The sequence below is a fragment of the Strigops habroptila genome, chromosome 2, assembly GCF_004027225.2.
Source record: "Strigops habroptila isolate Jane chromosome 2, bStrHab1.2.pri, whole genome shotgun sequence".
In the NCBI taxonomy this organism is placed as follows: domain Eukaryota; kingdom Metazoa; phylum Chordata; class Aves; order Psittaciformes; family Psittacidae; genus Strigops; species Strigops habroptila.
The window spans coordinates 116822487-116841745 of NC_044278.2; the positions used below are offsets into that span (position 1 = coordinate 116822487).

General features: G+C 45.2%; 1 protein-coding gene across 2 annotated transcripts in view; it reads right to left on the minus strand.

Annotated features, from left to right (window-relative positions):
• The window catches only part of SYTL2 (synaptotagmin like 2), a 57779-nt gene extending 41357 nt beyond the window's left edge, over positions 1–16422 (minus strand). For both annotated transcript variants that reach the window (XM_030477032.1, XM_030477031.1), the window contains exons 1-2: positions 16328–16422; positions 1377–1810 (exon numbers count right to left, since the gene is read on the minus strand). In XM_030477032.1, coding sequence (XP_030332892.1) covers positions 1377–1477 — 101 coding nt within the window. In that variant the 5' untranslated portion in view covers positions 1478–1810; positions 16328–16422. The remainder of the gene's footprint in view (positions 1–1376; positions 1811–16327) is intronic.
• Between the last annotated feature and the right edge of the window lie 2837 nt (positions 16423–19259).

Genomic DNA, 19259 nt, shown 5'->3' on the forward strand with positions numbered 1-19259 from the left:
CCACGAGGATGATCAGGGGCTGAAGCAGCTCCCGTATGAAGACAGGCTGAGAAAGTTGGGGCTGTTCAGCCTGGAGAAGAGAAGCTGCGTGGAGACCTCAGAGCAGCTTCCAGTGTCTGAAGGGGGCTACAAGGATGCTGGGGATGGACTCTTCATCAAGGACTGTAGTGATAGGACAAGGGGTGATGGGTTCAAACTGAAACGGGAAGTTCAGGTTAGATCTAAGGAAAAAGTCCTTACTGTGAGGGTGCTGAGGCCCTGGCACAGGTTGCCCAGAGAAGTGGTAAATGCTCCATCCCTGGCAGTATTCAAGGCCAGGTTGAACAGAGCCGTGGGCAACATGGTCTAGCGTGAGGTGTCCCTGCCCATGGCAGGGGGTTGGAACTGGATGATCTTAAGGTCCTTTCCAACCCAAACCAGTCTGTGATTCTATGAAAATTCTGCCCAAGCAGAGACCTCCAACATCAATTTGTGTTACAGCACTTTGACCTTTCAGCATCTAAGGCTCCATTTTTCATTATGTGGCCACTTGTCATTTTGTGGACCCTGTAATGGATACTTCTCTTCACAAAAAAAGAAGCTGACTACTATAGTCCTCATTCTTGAGCAGGTAGCTATCTGTATTAGGTGAAACCACTACTTGAGTGCTATTTATACCTGTGTACATGGCTTTCTCACAGCCATCTGGGCAATGCTGCTTTCCATGCATGCATTTCTATTCATGGCAATTACCCTAATAGTAGCTCTAGGAAAACCTCCCAGCACAGAAAACACTCCAGAATAACCCCACATTGCTCCATCTGTGCCACCACAAAGAAAACTGGGAGCAATTTTCTGCTTTAACCACAATTGCAAGGACATCTCTTGGTAATGAGCAGAGTGCTGGTACCTCCTCTGGACTGCAGGTGCAACGCTCCATGTATTTAAGGTATAACTTCACCATTCAGACCTACTGTTGACTGCATCCATACTGACTTTTTTTGTTTGGGGTGCTCCCCTTGGACCAAATCTCACTTATTTCACATTAGTTCAGTTTGCAGAGGTTTTGGTACTTGCAAACTGAATGCTGTTCTGAGGAAACCAAGCCAGCCACATATCAAGCCAGATGTGTACCAGCTGTGCTTGGCCTGAGGGAATCATAGGGGTCCAAATCAACACTTGGCCTTTTGGCCAGCAGTGAATCATTTGTGTGTTTGAGGCATTTCATCCAGAGTGTGTGCTAAATCTAGTCCAGAGTAAAAACCTCCAAACCACATAAACTGCGCAATATGGGGCCCTTAGCAACAACTGGTTTTATTTACTCCTATGCTCCGAGTAATGTGGTGTATGAACTGTGTAAGTCCTCCCAGGACAACCAAGGATGCTGGATCTCTTACCTGACTCTCTCTTCTTCAACTCTTTTAAGCTCTGCATCCCGTTGCAACACTTTCATTATTGCCTCTTGTTCCTCCTCTGTTAGGAAGCTTAGGTCAATCATCTTGTTGTGTGTGTGTAGGGTAGAGTGTCCAGGAAGCTCTTAAATCCTGCTGGAGAGGATAGTCTTGTAGGCTGCTTTAAAGGTACAGAAGAAAAGTCTTCTTCAGGAGGCACTGAGAAAGCTGGACCAAGTTACAGTCAGTGGTTTAAAGAGCCCCAAATGTTGCTTTCTTGGATGTGCATGCTTCCCTAGATGAGAGGCTTTGGCGGAAGTGTTGCATTCCCACTCGCCATTAGAATGATGTCTTCCCAGCTTGTCCACTCAGCTCTGCTTCGTGGAGTAACTGTTCACTGGCCCAGCATATCCAGGGTTAAAGAACAAACAAAACATCCCCTAAAAGAGACAAGGAAGAACAAGCTGGAATATCAGGGATCAGGGAAGTAGATTATGTATGCATTTTTAATTAAAAGAAACAAGTTTTGCAGTGTGATTAAACTACTTTGTGAAGTTCAAATGGTCACTTCAAGTCAAACCTGTTTTACAGGCCTCTTGAACGAGGTGGCCATGAAAATATTCCCTTCCAACATGACAACTCACACCCTAAAACACAGAATCAAGTCTCATTCAAATGACGACATGTTAAAATAAATCCATTTTAAGTTGTTCTTTAAGGCAGCAGAACAATTTAGGGGATAGGGAAGGAGAAACAGAACAAAACAAATCAAGAACACTTCTTCCATTCATTTAAAGTAAAAACCCAACATGTGGTCACAAGTATTGACATCACATTGAAGAGCACACAAGAAATCTGTGTCTGTGGCTATCATACATGGACAGACAAGAGCCAGGTACCATGGAGAAAAAGCCACTGCTGCTTTCAGCCCTGATTCACAATGAAGCAGTGAACAGGGTGAGGCAGCACAAGCTGCATGCGCAGCATTCACCTCCTGCCAGCACTCGGATCACTCCATGAGCTGTCTTCACAAGCGCTAGAAGTTGGATTTTGCTTATTTAAAGGAAGATTGCTTGAACTCCAGGAATAGAAAAAGGGGGAAAACAAGCACTTGGGCTACCACTCACCAGCTTGCCATGCTGGTTTGTTTATTAGCACATTTCTAGGACATCATTTTTGGCAAGTCACCAACCAACCAGAAGAAAAGAATGACCCCATTAGGACAAGCCATTGAACTTTCGGATCCTGCTCCCCTCATGCATGCCTTGCCCTCCGTACCTGCCTTCCCACTCCAAGTGTTCAGACTCCTTTCCCCTTCCAGGAGATCAGAAAGGCAGGAGACATCACAAGCCCTAGAGGAAAAAACCCAGCGGAAGCTGTGGGAACCCTGCCAAATGTAACATGTTGCAGCAGTGAGACGGGAGGAGGCTCGGAATGTGTTGGAGGAATTTGTTGCTCCAGCTCAAGACTTAGGCAGCATGTTCTCAAACCAGCGCAATGTCTCTTCCTGCAGGATTTTGTCTATTTGTGACAAAGCTTCTCACATGCTACTCAGAACCAAAAGCAACAGGTTTAAGAGATTATTTCCTCAGAATCCCCTCAAATGGGAATTCTATAACAGACTTGACCAAAATCCTCTTTCCCTCAAACACACACAAACTCCACACTGAAAGGTCAGGTACCAGGTTTGCAAAAGCAAGTTTCTTACATTAAACCTTCTAAACTTCCTAGAAGCTGCTGTTAGGGGTTGCATGGAGTCAGAGCTGTTATGTTGTTCTGACAAGTTACCTTGAGCTCAAGAGGGAACCACTCAAGTCATTTCTCTTTCCTCTTGACCCTCCTTTGGGAAAGAAAGTCAAGGTTGTCACAGGCTGCAATACGACTTCATTTACAAGATACAAATGTAACTTTTACTTACGTTTTACCACTAATAGTGTATAATTATGTGAGGAATGTGATCCCATGCGGGCCCAATCACTGTCCTACGGAACATATGGAATAAATAGGAAGCAATTTCTACATAACCATCTGGAGTATGTGGAATTAGAAGTCAGGCAGTAACATGAACCTCACTGCTTTATTGAAACCAAACTGCATTTACAAACAGTAATTAAAGAAACTGTTTTGCCTCTTTTATAGGCCATGGCTCCAGAGGACTATTCACTTACAGGGCAATCCCAATTGTCAAAGACAAACTTCTTCCCAAAAACCTCAAAGACATGGTGGGGGGTGTGGGGAGCGGGAAACAGGGAGCCAGCTGTATCTAGAGTAATGCCTCTAGGTTACAGCCCCATGGATGTAATGAAGCCAAAGAAATGAAATAGCTTGAATTTACTGTTAGAAGCATCCCTAGTGACAAACCTGGTGAGAGACAGAAGAGAAGCAGATGTTGGTATTGGGCAGATCCCTATTAGGCAGCTCCCATCACAACCACCCTTTAGGTTTGCGTGTGTCTGTCTCAGGCTCCCTCAGTCTGGTATCTGCCATGTGGCAGGCAGGATGCTGGCACTGTACTGAGCTAAGGAGCACCAACATCATGCAACGAGCCATTGCTCTTGCTCCCCTGGCCACAGGCTTCAACCAGGAGATCAAAACAAGACACTGGTGCTACTCAAAGGCAACTTCATCTCTCAAAGTTTCCTGCAGATGAGGAAGGCAGCTGCAGCCAGGTTAAAGGTATCCCCCTACCACCTTCTCCATGTGGTTATGTCTAGCAGCCATATTTATCTCCTCCATGAGTGTCGTTGTGATTTTGTGCCATGAGGTTGATATAACAGTATCTCAAACAATTATAGAATCCCAGGCTGGTTTGGGTTGGAAAGGAGCTTAAGATCATCTAATTCTAACCCCCCTGCCATGGGCAGGGATGCCTCACACTAGACCATGTCACCCAAGGCTCTGTCCAGCCTGGCCTTGAACACTGCCAGGGATGGAGCATTTACCACTTCTTTGGGCAACCAAAGAAACATCGCAGCCCCTAACTAAAACCAGAGCAGATTTTAGGCTCTGCACAAACAAGAAACCCTCTTTCTCTGTGTGATGAACTCTCAGCCTCAGGAGATGCACAGATACAAGTCAGTGCAAGGCTGCCTTGCTGCAAAAGGTTGTTAGAACTGATTCCAAGCACATTCCAACAATTAAAAACTTCTGACTTAAAGTCTATAATCAATGCCTTCCTCCTCTTCAAGTCACCCACTACCACCCCCCAAGCTCAATTCTTTTTTGACACATTTTTCCTCATAAAAGCCCCTATAACAAGCCAAGAAGAACCGAGAAGTCTCAACAGCTGGTTTGGTGCCACTGCAAGTTTGAAGTTTTCCTTTGCCAGGCAAGTTTTCAGACTGAAATAAGACTGAAAGATCCACATCAGGCTGATTAAATCATGGAAACAGAGAGAAATACCACGTTGACTGAAGTCTGGAGAAAGGCTGTGATGTGCTATAGACTGACACTGGTGAGTCTTGGGATATTTGGCATGAGTTTTTCCTTAAACCTTGAATTCAAGTGAAACCACACCAAAAATCTTCCCTCTCATAAGAGACTTCTAATCCATGTAATAAACAGGAACATGAAATTATGTTTGATTTAACTCATACATGAAAGCATCTCTGTTTTGGTAATAAAAGGAACAGAAAGAAGACTCAAAATATAGTTTCCCCACACACACTCTTAAGCTGCTCACAAATTCCCAATGGTTTAGGCCAGGATCTCATCCAACAACTTTATCTTCTAGAATTCCTCAAAGCCTCTCAGGCAGTTGTACACCTCAACTCTGTTAAGTAAGGCTTGAGACTGTTCTAGAACACAAGTGATAACAGTAAGACAACCTTGTCCACAAACTGGCTTACCCTACAGAGAGCAGTTTTTGCCTCCCCTGCTGCTTTCTCCCAAGTACAAAAGGGGAATATTAATTCAAATGCTGCATCCCAAACATCATGAGGTATCGAGTTAAGATGTGCCACAATCCTAGTTTAGATTCTAAAGTTCTTACTCGGTGTATACCTGTGGGGTGTAATACGGGAGAGGCAAGGAAGAGGTTGGAGTAGTTTGTCGTGGCTGACATGAAGTTCTTCAACAGGATCAGAAAACAAACAGCAGAACCCCAGAGTCAGCTGCTCCAGCCAAATCAACCAGACTTCCTTTTGCATGCAGAAACCTCATAATGGCCTTTATTTACATTGCAAAATCACATTTCAAGTGCTTCTTGCACAGTAGACTTAAGCTGCTGGAGCTCTGCTCCAGCGAATCTGTCTCGCAGCCAATGTCTTCTAATAAGAGGAAGAAGGTGACAGCCAAGCCCACACTTCTGACTGCTTTCACACCCCTGTTTGTGCCAACTCCTTTAGTTGAACAGTTACCCCACAGGCTTGCCTGAGCAGGGGCTCACACCTTACAGGTTGACAAGAAAACTGGAGAGGGGTTTTTGGCAAGGGCCTGTAGGGACAGGACAAGGGGAATGGCTTTAACCTGACAGAGGGGAGATTGGGATGAGCTCTGAGGCAGAAGCTCTTCCCTGTGAGGGTGCTGAGGCGCTGGCACAGGGTGCCCAGAGAAGCTGTGGCTGCCCCATCCCTGGCAGTGTTCAAGGCCAGGTTGGACACAGGGGCTTGGAGCAACCTGCTCTAGTGGAAGGTGTCCCTGCCCATGGCAGGGGGTGGGAACTGGATGAGCTTTAAGGTCCCTTCCAACCCAAACCATTCTACGATGATCTTCATCCCATAAAGCATTCAATTACAAGTAGCCTATTGACTCTTAAAAAGAGAGGGTTTGGGTTTATGCATTTGAAAGCTACACGTTTTCCTAACTTAATTTCTCCACTGCTACAACATACCAGCACTAGCAAGGAGGATGAGTTGGAAGTCCAGAGATAAGGCAACAGGAAGCTGAGGAAGACAGATAAATGGAATTATGTAATATAACAACTTGCATCTGCAGAGAAACTCAGAAGAGAAGTAACTATGTTTGGCCTGCACCCATGCTCAGGAAATAATAAACCTTTTCTTTGAAGCAAGGAAGCCAAAGAGAACACGAAGAGCAGTAAAAGCTTTGCAGAATTGGCCCCTGGGAGGTCACATTAGGCAGTAACAATACCTTTAACTATGAGTCCTACAAGCTAGAGCTTTGTAATAACACCACACACATCATCACACTCTCCTGAACAAATCTGATTCTCCACTGACATTTAAGTACAAGAGTCATGGGTAACTCAACACTGTGTAAGGCTTGCAGAACATAATTTGTCTGTAAATACATGAGGCAAATCCCATGAAGAGAGAACAGCTAATTGAGCTAAATGCCAGTGTTGGCACAAGCACAAGCAGTTTAAGATGGTCATGAACATATTTGTACAGAAGATCAGGGGATGATGGATTTCAGTTTGAGCAGTGGAGAAAAAACACTTAAAGGGCTTAAGTCACCCTCCAGGAGAGTTTTAAACATGGTTCCTTGCAATGGGCAGGACAAGAACTTGAAACAAATAAAAGAAAGGCTGTTGTCATTTTAATTCTTGAAGGGCCAGAAGGGAAGAGATCATCCAGGATTCACCAGGGTCTGTAGTGATAAGACAAGGGGTAACAGGTTTAAACTTAAACAGGGGAAGTTCAGGTTGGATATAAGGAAGAAGTTCTTTACTGTGAGGGTGGTGAGGCGCTGGCACATGTTGCCCAAGGAAGTTGTGAATGCCCCATCCCTGGCAGTGCTCAAGGCCAGGTTGGTCAGAGCCTTGGGCAACACGGTCTAGGGTGAGGTGTCCCTGCCCATGGCAGGGGGCTGGAACTGAATGATCTTAAGGTCCTTTCCAACCCAAACCGTTCTGTGGTTCTATGATTCTACACCTGTATCTGCAGCTAGTCCAGCTGCTCTTTCAAGAGGTGTTATGAGAGCATTTTCCCAATGATAACGGTGAGGTGTACACAGCATATTGTATTTCCAGCAGGCTGAGATTAGGCTAGGAAACAGTGTTTGCCAACAGGTATGTTTAGTCAGGGGGAGGTAGAAAAATTTTTATCTATCCCATTGTGAAGCAGGGAGTGTTGATGGAACAGGGACCTTTGCACAAGTAGGGGATACCTATAATAAGGCAGCATTGAAGTTGCTCTTACAAACACAGCAGTGCTTCATTTTAGCCCGATAAAAAAGCCTTGCTCACACCTTACCCTTCCTCAACAGCAGCAAAATGATCCCTGATGGTTTCAGCCTGCAGAATGGTTGCAATCTTAACATACTGTTGCTGGCAGCCTTATACAATGGTCTTCAGGCAGCTGGAAGAGGAAGAAATGCAACCAGAGCAATAAAAGCACTTGAGAAGAATTCCACTTCTCTCCAGGAACAACTTCTCTGCTGGTCCACAGGCCTCTGCCTGGGGTTTAATTCTATCCTTTTCTGGTAAGAAGTCACTTTGAAGACTATAGAGGCAAATAATAGTTGTGTTTTACACAGAACTGACTCTGACCAAGACAGCAAAACATTAAGAACAGAAAGAGGATAAAAGTTAACAACTGAAAATTGGAAGAGAAAGGACTCATTTGTTTTGGTTGTGGCCTAATCCCTCTAATCACATATGGCAGCATGCCAGTTCTTTCCTAAGGCTTGGATATTGGCAGCAGGGCCCAGGAATGTCAATCTCTGCACCTATTATGGTATATAACCATGTACCTATTATGGTATATAACCATGTACCTATTATGGTATATAACCATTAGGCCAGTAGTTTCAAGAGGATGTGGTCTCTGGGATAAGAGGTTTGTAAATTAAAGAGAAGCCTCAGAGAAACAAGCCTACATTTTTCTTTTCCCTGTGAACACTCTTTGTCAGACTAAGTATAGATGCCATTTATTTCACGTTACCATAAGTATAAAACTACTCAAAAAGAAGTAAGATTTGAAGCAGCCTCAAAATTAGAGATTCCAGCAATTTACTAGCACTCACATCAGCATTCTTTCATTATAAATTCTGAAGTTCTTCAAATCCACTTGTATTTTCTAGCTCTTCATACCACTGGCACTTTGTTGTGGTTTATTCCCAACAGGTACTTTGTTTGAATTCATAACAGCTCCTTCACAAGAACTTCATTCTTCTAAGTTGCTAATTCAACAGCAAGAGTTAGAATATCAGGAGTTACAACACAAAGACTGTTTTCTCAGGGTAAGAGACTTGAAATGTAATAATGAAGGTGGCTCAGTCCTCTGGATGGCTGAAGGCAGAACACTGTCTGTTCTGTAACAATTATTCTCATCTCCCTTCACATTGGGACTAGACTGCCTTTAAAAGCAGAAGGGGTGGCGGAGGCTTGCAAGACACAAGCTCCCATTGGTACTTTCTTATTCTTCATGTCACTAGAACCACTCAGGGTCCAGATTTCATGTCTTGTTTGAGCACAAATTCAAGTAAAGTACTAAAACATTTCAGAGAGATTGGAAGCACACTGATTGCTTGGTGGGAAGTAATCTCCTGACCATACGTATGATGATCTGACACACTTCTTCCCTTCATATGGATGGTCAAAGAGCAGTGCTGTGGAACTGGTAAAAATCCCTGTTGTTAAATGTGGTGTTCTTGGTTTTAGCAAATCTTAGCCTAAAGCAAATCAAAGTTACAATGATCCAAATATTATTCCAAGTTTAAATATCGGAGACTTCAGGGGAATTATCCCACCCTTACCCTACTTCCTTGCTCTCCTACTATTTAGCAGGTACTTGGGTACTTTTTAGCCAGGACTCTGTTGTGGCAATTATAACACTCTAGAATGGAAGTGGGCAAAACAGTGTGAGTAATGAACAAGTATTTCCTACCAGTGGCTGCTGGGAAGTGACACACTTCCTGCATCTTGCTAGATAATCTTTGCTATCTAAAAGCAAAGAACTGAGCTGCAGTTTATGCAGTCCCTGTGTAGTTGGACTCTTTGCTTAATGCAGGCTTTCTAACAAGATTTTATTAAGGGGCTACCAGCACTGGTGCAAAGAAATTTATTGGAATACTGTGTGCAGTTCTGGTGTCCTCAACATGAAAAGTCCCCAGGAGGGCACAAGGATGATCAGGGGCTGGAGCACCTCCTGTATGGAGACAGGCTGAGAAAGTTGGGGCTGTTCAGCCTGGAGAAGAGAAGCTGCGTGGAGACCTCAGAGCAGCTTCCAGTGTCTGACGGGGGCTACAAGGATGCTACAGAGAGACTCTTCAACAGGGACTGCAGCGATAGGACAAGGGGTGATGGGTTTGAACTGAAAGAGGGGAAGTTTAGGTTAGATCTAAGGAAGAAGTTCTTTACTGTGAGGGTGGTGAGGCCCTGGCATAGGTTGCCCAAAGAAATGATAAATGCTCCATCCGTGGCAGTGTTCAAGTCCGGGTTGGACAGAGTCTTGGGTGACATGGTCTAGTGTGAGGTGTCCCTGCCCATGGCAGGGGGTTGGAACTGGATGATCTCAAGGTCCTTTCCAACCCAAACCGTTCTATGATTCCATGGTACAAACAGCAAACATGGGTTTTGTGTTCAATTATTTACTTGGACTAATGCTCACTCTGCTGAGCTGACAGTAAGGGTTTGTAGAGCAGTTTCAGTCTCAGACCCCAAAACAGGAAGACTCTTAAGTATACAGTTTCTGAAGAAACACCAGAAAAAGTTCATTTCAAAGCCTGTCCACATGACTTCTCTGATAATCTTTATCTCATTGTTAGGGGAATCCATTAGTCAGTATCTGTTGCACCCCTGTGACTTAACTACTAGAGTGTCCCTACTCTCACTCCTCCTTTGAGTGGAGTTGATGAGCTAGTTGAGCAAGGACAGCCACCACCACACTGATTTTCCATGTTTGTAAAACTAGGAAACCAAGGGTTAATAGGTTGCCCCTTTTATGCATCACTAAAGCACTGCCACAACCAAATCCTCACTCACCGGTGGCAGCACATTTCCTCTGCAGGAGGATGCACAATACAGTGGTATAGGTTGAGCAGAGAAGTGCCAAATCAAGAGGGCAACATTTTAAGTCATCTTTGCCTCCTCTGATGGCAGACACTAATCTCAGCTCCAGAGCAGCTTTGCCTTAGCCCAGCACAAAATTGAGACCACACAGAGCGTTGCAGAAGGCAATTGTGTCTATCATTCTCAGACACAAGAACCAGTATGAACAAGTAGCTGTGGGAAACAGAGTCATCCCTTCTCACCTAAATCACTCTCATTTGTCACTGCAGCCCCCCTACTTTTCATCTAGCAACTTCTTATTGTAAGTACAGCTCTGTTTAACTGATTACTACCCTGCACAAAGAGCCAGTGAACAAAACAAGCCCTTTGGCTGTCCTTTCTCAGGAGATGACTGACTAACCACTGACTTTAGACACTCACTAGTGCAAGTCTTTAAGGTTAAAATTAGCCACCTAATAACTGATGTAATCTGAAGGCTACTAAGGAAGCTTGAGTCAAATTATCTGGTGCTGAGGCAAACACCTCCCTGAAAGCAGGACCTTACACAGAATCCAATCACCAGCAGAAACCAGGTGCCAGAGGGAAATAAAATGTTCTTTAGGAGTCATAGAAACAATAACTAAAGAGGGTGGTTAAGAAGAGCTAGCTAGTCTGCACATAGAATAGTCACAATCAGGTCTCATCTCAGCCACCAAAATTAACCTTTGCAATGAAGTTTTTATTTCAGGGTTATTGGTGGCTTTTTTAATAGATAAGTTAAAAAAAGCTTACTATAGCTCCCTATGAAGAGGAAAATCAATCATCTTCCCATGCACAAAGATGTTTTAATGGATAGCCCCATAATACAAACATTCCAGCTGCTAGCAGGTTGATCCTGGCTAAGCTGAAACCAACAAGCAGCAATATCAGTCCTCCTTAATAGTGATATTAAACGGCAGGAATAACAGGAAGTCTATTAGCCATGAAAACTTCACTCAGGAGATTGTTTGTACTGCTGGCCTGGGCTGGATCACGCAAAGCCCAATCTTTTCCCTGACTGGTACCAGTTTCACTGAATATTTATGGCCAGATCCAAAAAGCAAGATGCACTATGATGTGAGGAACCTAAAAGGGCACAGGGAGAACTCAGCCCAGTTGCTACACGAGCAAGGAGCAGGGAACAGTTTCTGTAGCAGTCTACAGTTGTATTGCATGAGGTGTGGTGTCAAGTCATGTGCGTGAGTGGGAATTGCCCTATAGATGCTGCTGAATAGCACAGGAATAGGTCAGAAGGAGCAGAAGTTGTGACTGGAATTTTCTCAGTAGAGTTTTGAGGCTGGGGTTTGGAGTACAACGCCTGTCCCTGAACAGGTATTTAGTTTTGCAGGAGTGGCTCATTCTCTATGGGCACAGTTAGGCAAGGTGTTAGCTCTGCAGGAAACAGCCAAACCCAGAGCCCCCAAAATTACTTAACCCAAGAGGATCCAAACTCACATCCCTGAAGGTTTCACTTATCATAGAATGGTTTGGGTTAGAAAGGACCTTAAGATCACCTAGTTCCAACCCCCCAACATGGGCAGGGACACCTTCCACTAGAGCAGGTTGCTCCAAGCCCCTGTGTCCAACCTGGCCTTGAACACTGCCAGGGATGGGGCAGCCACAGCTTCTCTGGGCACCCTGTGCCAGCGCCTCAGCACCCTCACAGGGAAGCACTTCTTCCTTATATCTAACCTGAATTTCCCCCGTTTCAATTTAAACCCATCACCCCTTGTCCTGTCGCTACAGTCCCTGATGAAGAGTCCCTCTCTGGTATCCTTGTAGCCCCCTTCAAATACTGGAAGCCTTCTATCAGGTCTCCACGCAGCTTTCCTTCTCTAGGCTGAATGGCCCCAACTTTCTCAGCCTGTCAATTGGTACCAGCCACCAATTTAACCCTTCCTGGGGCTGCACTACCAGGATGACACCCCCTGTCTCACAGAATGACTGTTAGTTTAAAGGGATGTCACTGCCTTGCAAGCAGAAACAGGAAGGCAGGTCCACTTTCAGTCAGGCCACCACATCACAAGTCAAACTCTCTCTCTCGACTTCCCTCCCCATCCACCCAGCCCTGCACTCCTGGCTACACTACACAGCAGTCTAGTTCTAGTAGAGCAAAGGGAACAGAAGAGTAACCCAGGGGTATTAATTTTTAATCCAGGTCTCTTATCTCCAAAGAAGTTCTGTAATCACTGTGGAACAAGACAAATTAATGACATTTCCACTAACATAAGTTACCCCAGGCTTAAAAAAAGCCCAAACAAACAAAAACCCAAACACACAGAACACAAACCCCAAACACAACACAAAAAACCCAACTCAAGCTACACATTCATCCAATACCCAAGTGAAATACAGGCAACCTGAAAATTCAGCAGGCAAAAGAAAGGCTGTAACAGTTGTATGTGGGCAGGACTGCAATAGGTCAGGGGCTCACTACTTCATAGAATCATGGAATCCCAGGTTGGAAGGGACCTCAAGAATCATCTGCTCCAGCCTTTCTAGCCAAAGCATGACCTAGATTGGATGTCCCAGCACCTTGTCCAGCTGAAACTTAAAAGTGTCCAACATTGGGGAATCCACCACTTCCCTGGGAGATTATTCCAATGGCTGATTGTTTTCATTGGGAAAAACTTTCCTCTTGCATCCAGTTGGAATGTCCCCAATGTGCCCATCACCCCTTGTCTTTTCCATGTGATTCCTTGTAAAAAGGGACACTCCATTTTCTTCATAGCCACCCTTTAATTACTGGAACATGGTGCTAAGGTCTCCCCTGAGCCTTCTTTTCTCCAGGCTGAACTCAAAGTTCTGGTTGTTTGATAGATTTCTGCCTAGGACTTAGACATGAACCTGCTTATGGTGCCTAAAGTGACAATTACACAGGATTTTTTAAACTCACCCTTAATTTTTCGTAACTGATGTTCTATTTTGAATGCTATTTTTGAATCACATAAGCCATTTAAATTCAGTAGGGAAGAAAAGCATGGAGGCAGATCTTAACATCTAAAAAGGTGATGGTCTAAAGCCATTTCTAAGATGGCTAAAGCCCTTCTTTTCTTTGATGGTCTAAAGCCTTTCTTTTCTAAGAAAGGAAAACTTACTTTCAGAAGATTCAGAGGAAAAGGAGTATATATCAAGGTAGAGGAAAACCAATTATCAAGTTGTTCATTAATTTGCTGTATACACACAGGATACCAAGCAGGATTCAGGTTAAAAATATAGTCTGGCGTTATCATCCAGATAAAGAGCTATAAAATAAGAAGAGAGAAGTATTCTTTTCCTCCTCACACATACATTATATCTCTTCCTGTTGCTGTCAGTGCAATAAACAGAATCAAGTTACATATAGCAAGGAAACCTTATACCATCTAAGTAAGAATCTAGCACAAGGAGTTACTGTACCCAGGTGAGTTGGAATGACACCCTACCAGAAGAATGAAGCATGAATAAGTCCGTTAAAATCAGCTGTCACTTTATGCCCAAATAAGCTAAAGGACTGGAGACTGCCAATATAGCAAATGCAACAGTACTGGCTTGACATATCATAAAGCATAAGTGCTCTGGAAGTGGAAGAACAAACTAAGGAGCCTCCTTAAATTGATTTATGAGCAACCTAAGTAAGCTGATTTCAAATGCAAGAGCTATTAAGCACCAGAAGGTTACCAACAGCTTTTAGTAGTTATCTGTCAGGCAGCCATCCTGGGTGAAGAGTCTGGTTCAAAACAAGTCACTATTGACTAAAGGCTGACTTCAGTAGGACAGAACCAGCACTTTAATTAAAGAAAAATAAAATTAAAACCTTTTTTCCTACAGAGACACTATGAATTTCTTTTATGTTTCTTTGCAAATACACTTTCTTGTTAGGTTGTTCGGGTTTTTTCATTCTCTCCTATTCCTTTCTGTCATGAGCACAGGGGAAAGAACATAAGGTAGAAAACAAGTAATTCCTTTGACTTCATGGCACTGTTTAGCTTCCTGGTTCAGCCTTCTTTCTAGATGCAGCAGTTAAAAATCTCACCTTCTGTGCAAGCATCAAAGGCTTTCTGCAAGTACTAAATCGGTGCAGTACTTCCACCTGGGAATCTGGCAAGTGTCTCCTGCAGAATAACAGGAGTTTACTCTAGGGAATATATCTGTCCATGGTCTTTACCAAGTGCTTTAGACAAATGACAAATTCAACCTTCTTGTCATTCATTTTTGTGGGCAATGGAGTGATGTTTGCTCTGCCCTTGTCAGCATTAGTAAACAAGACCTGAGGACCTATTTCACTGAATTCTAAAAGTCTGACAGTGAAACTGATGATACATTATTCTGGGCTGCAAGAGATGCTGGGAGGAAATCTCTAACATGAGACAGGTCCCATGACAGCTTCAGAAAACTCCAGAACATGTCTCACAGTCAAAGCAGGGGCCAGCTGCACCCATAAGGCAGAATCGGACTAAGCAAGATGCTTACTGTTTTCTTGCCTTAAACCTAGACATAAGCACACTAAAATATGGTACTTGGTAACAGCGTATAAGCATTTTGTGCCACTGTAACATTAGTAGTAGTATTTTACTACATAGCTATGCATAAATAGATGAATAACACATAAGTGCAAGTGGACAGAGACTTGCAGTGAACTTGCCCAAACAGTGCAAGATGAGAGCAAAGGTGTCAGGTGAAACCAAAAGAACAAAGAGATGTGTCTGATGAAACCAGAATCATCTTGCAAAATAAATAAGAGGGATGCCTAGCAAAACTAGGGTAATTCTTACTCCCCAAAATAATATGAGCTGTGTGAGAGGCAGATGAGATCACCCCCTTTTCTTCCAGGGAGGCAGCAAGGTGCATAAAGCACTAACAATAAGCAAAGAGGGATGGTAATCCATGGAAATCACAAAATGCTCACTTTGATTCCAGCTTCTCCTGACAAAGAGCTCTCAAGTGCTTTACTTTGACTTTGGCAACTGAAACCATCAAGAACTGTAGTCACCAGTGCTAAACAGCACATCAGCTCCATGGCATTCTACACTCCTGGATTTACTACCACTTGCAGATGTGATTGATTGGGAAAATGTAGTGATAATGACTGTTGATAACTACAGCTGGAAAGCTGTATTATTGCTATATATTAGTTTGGTAAAGTGGTTTAATTCATCAGTCTTTTAATACTCCATCACAGAAAGCTCCAATTCTCTGATATATGAAAATATAAATATTTTTTTGCAACACTTTGCCTCTATTATCAAAGAAATTGAAGTTTATTTTCAGAGCACCCTGTCAAGCCTGGTTTAAGTCCCCTCCTCTTATACTTCTGACAAAGCTCAAAAATACTTTCTGCCCCAGATTAAGCGACCTTTAGCCTGCAATGGCAACGATAAAAACAGATCCTTCTTCTCAAACAGGAAAGACACAACTAAGTGTGTTGAACTTCAGGGCCAGGTCCCATTCTACAAGTCACTCCAGAGACAGCGTGGAAGATGAAATTAATTTAGTGTTCTGAAATGAAAGGTGATTAGCATCTTACTTACACAAAGGTGATTAGCATCTCTCAACTGAGATCTAAGCGCCCTCTTTAAGCGAGGAGAGTCCCTTTACCACACCAAAAGCTCGGTGCGGGCAGGTTTTACCTCTCCTCGGCTCTCACCACCGGGCAGCAGCTCCCTCCAACAACCCAGCGCTCGGCTCCCTTTGCAGGGGGAGGCTGCCCTTCTCCACACCAGCTCTCGGGTCGCTTCTGAGGTAAGTCACTGACAAGCAGCGCTTCTCCCCGGCATTAGGAACAGGGTGAGCTCTGCCCCACCCTCAGGGAACCGGCCCCGCAAGCCCGCCACAGCAACCCCAGCGCTCCTCAGCTGCCAACAGGCTCATCCCACACTGTCCCAGCGCTGCGGGCACGGGTGGAGGTTTATATATGAATTAGGAAGACACCCTCCACCTTCCGAAACCCCTCAGGACTGCCTCAGCGAGCCCGGGGCGGCACAGCCCCCCGCCGCCTCAGCCCCAGAGCCCCCTCCGCTCTCCCCCAGCCCGTCCCTCCGGTTACCTCGTCCCGGCCGCAGCCGCGTCCCCACTCGTCTGAGGGGAAGGGAGGCGGCGGCGTTGGCAGAGGCAGCCCCGTCCCGCCACCGCCGGGCCAATGGCGGGGCCGCCTCCCTCAGAGCGGGGCGGGCTCTGCGCCGCCCAGCCCGGGCTGCGGTCGTGTCCGTGTCGCCGGTGTCTGAGGGACCGGGGCGGTGGGACCCTGTCCTCGGTGCAGCGGGAGCCTCCGGGGCGGGTTCAGCGGGGCAGAAGCTCGCAGAGGCAGGCTCACTCCACAGCGGAACGCGGCTATCCCACATGAAGTCCGTATCGGCTTGGCTTGCCTCGCTGCCCTGAGGTAAAACAGTCAGTATTTCACTTTACCTGGTGACAAGCAACCTGAGAGGTGTGAACACACACCCCTGTTTGCAGTAGGGATACAGGCAGCGATAACAGAGGTTTCAGTCATCTGTTTGTCCAGGAAGCCGCTGTAAGTACTTTTGTGTTTGATTAGTGGCACAAAATACACATGCCACCGTTTCAATGGATGTTTCAGCAGGACCTTTGGCAGCCAAGGCACCGGCTGACTTCTAAAGCTAGAGTCCCTTTCAGGAGCAGGGTGATGACACTGACCCCCTGTGATGAGGAGAGCTGGAGTGGTGATGTGTTTATAGAATCATGGAATCAACTGGATTGGAAAAGACCTTTAAAATCATCAAGTCCAACCGTTACCCCAGCACTGCCAAGGCCACCACTAACCCATGGCACTGAGGGACTCATCGGCACAGTTTGTGAACACTTCCAGGGACGGTGACTCCAGCACTGCCCTGGGCGGCCTGTTCCAATGCCTGAGCACCCTTTGGGGAAGGAATTGTTCCTAATCTCCATCTAAACCTCCCCTGATGCAGCTTGAGGCTGTTTCCTCTTGTCCTGTCACTTGTAACTTGGGAGGAGAGACCGACCCCACCTCACTACAACCTCCTGTCAGGCAGCTGTAGAGAGTGATAAGGTCCCCCTGAGCCTTCTCTTCTCCAGACTAAACCCCCTCAGGTCCCTCAGCCGTTCCTCATCACACTTGTGCTCCAGGCCCTGCACCAGCTCCGTTGCCCTTCTCTGGCCCCGCTCCAGCACCTCAGTGTCTCTCTTGCAGTGAGGGGCCCAGAACTGAACACAGGATTCAAGATGTGGCCTCACCAGTGCTGAGCACAGGGGTATTATTTCCCATTATGCATGTTCCTCTCACGGCACTTGCTTTATATTTTCATTCTGGTTTGGGGAAACTGGAGGATTTCAGTCTCTGCTGTGCCTCCCCTGGTCTCACATGCAGTCTGGTTTTAAATGGCTTCCCCATTTTGTCCTTCAGCCTGAGTCCATTCAATCCCCGAATCCTAGATCATAGGTATGGGCTTCCTGCTAACCAGAAATTCTTATGTTTCCCCTCCTACTCAAACTTGGACATGGTGAAACAATTTACTGCTTTTTAGAGAAAATTTAGTATACATGGTACTGGTATGAAGGTTTTTGGTAAACTATGTCTCTTCTATTTCATGTATTTTATTTTATATGTGGCCCTTCCTGGTGACAAGATTAGTGACTGGATCATGCTTTATGCAGTAAAATTCTGGCTCAACAGGCCTTTAATAAGGCTTCCACTCAGTTCACAAGGATCAAAGTGAAATGGAGACCTTCTGAAAGCTTAAAACTTGGTTTGTCCCCACAATAATCTTCATTCAGGCGTCTCTCATCCACAGATCCTGTTTATTCATCCTAATGCAGCATGCTAAGCTGTATCTGTTCAAACCCACGCTGGACTCCTGTTCAGTGCAGAACAAGAAACACTGTTTGGTACATTAATTAGAAGTGGGGGCTTTTTCAGCACTCTTTGTCCATGGAACATATTTTTCTGTCGTCTTAAATATCTCTTTTTTTCCCCCCTCTCACAGCAGCCCCAAAGAACAAGTAAGGCAGGGGTAAACCAGCCCTTTTAGTCCAGATATACTGTATCAGCTAGTATGCTTGGCCCCTGCCAGATAGAGATGGAGATAACAGTCTGTTTTTCCCAAACCAATTCCCCCTTTAACCAAGAACTTTGCACTTCAGTTTAGGGAAAAACAGCTTCTTGCTGCTAGGAAGCTCCAGGTGACAGAGGCCTCCAGCACTGGGACAAGTGACAGCTATAAAACTGTGTACAGGATGTGTGCTGTGTCTGTTAGAATATGCGTTCTCTCCTATCACATTCAGTTTGGTGATTTGTTCTTGAAATAGATTCAGACGAAATCTGTGGGATTATGTATGCCAGGGCTGTCCCAGGTCAGACTGATTGTCAGTTCATCCCTTGGGGGTTTGCAGCAAAGAAGAAGCTGAAAATGCCTGAAGGATATGCATGGTGAGGACCCTCAGACTGATTTGTCACTTACTTCAGACAGAAAAAGTCTGCAACCAGTACACAGCCTGTCCCAATGGCTGCTCTGCACCAGTGTTGTAAATCTGGAGAATCAAATGTCACTGATTCAGCCTGGAGAAGAGAAGGCTCCAGGGAGACCTTAGAGCAGCCTTCAAGTACCCAAGGGGGGCCTACAAGAAATTTGGAGAGAGACTTTTTACAAGGATCTGTAGGGACGGGACAAGAGGGAATATCTTTAAAGTCACAGAGGGGATATTTAGATCAGATAGTAGGAAGGAGTTCTTCCCTGTGAGGGTGCTGAGGTGCTGGCACAGGGTGCCCAGAGAAGCTGTGGCTGCCCCATCCCTAGCAGTGTTCAAGGCCAGGTTGGACACAGGGGCTTGGAGCAACCTGCTCTAGTGGAAGGTGTCCCTGCCCGTGGCAGGGGCTTGGAACTGGGTGATCTTTAAGGTCCCTTCCAACCCAAACAATTCCATGATTCTGTGATTCCACTGCTGTAGTGATATTTCCCTGGCTGGTGGCTTTGACCACACGCCCACTTACTTTATATCCT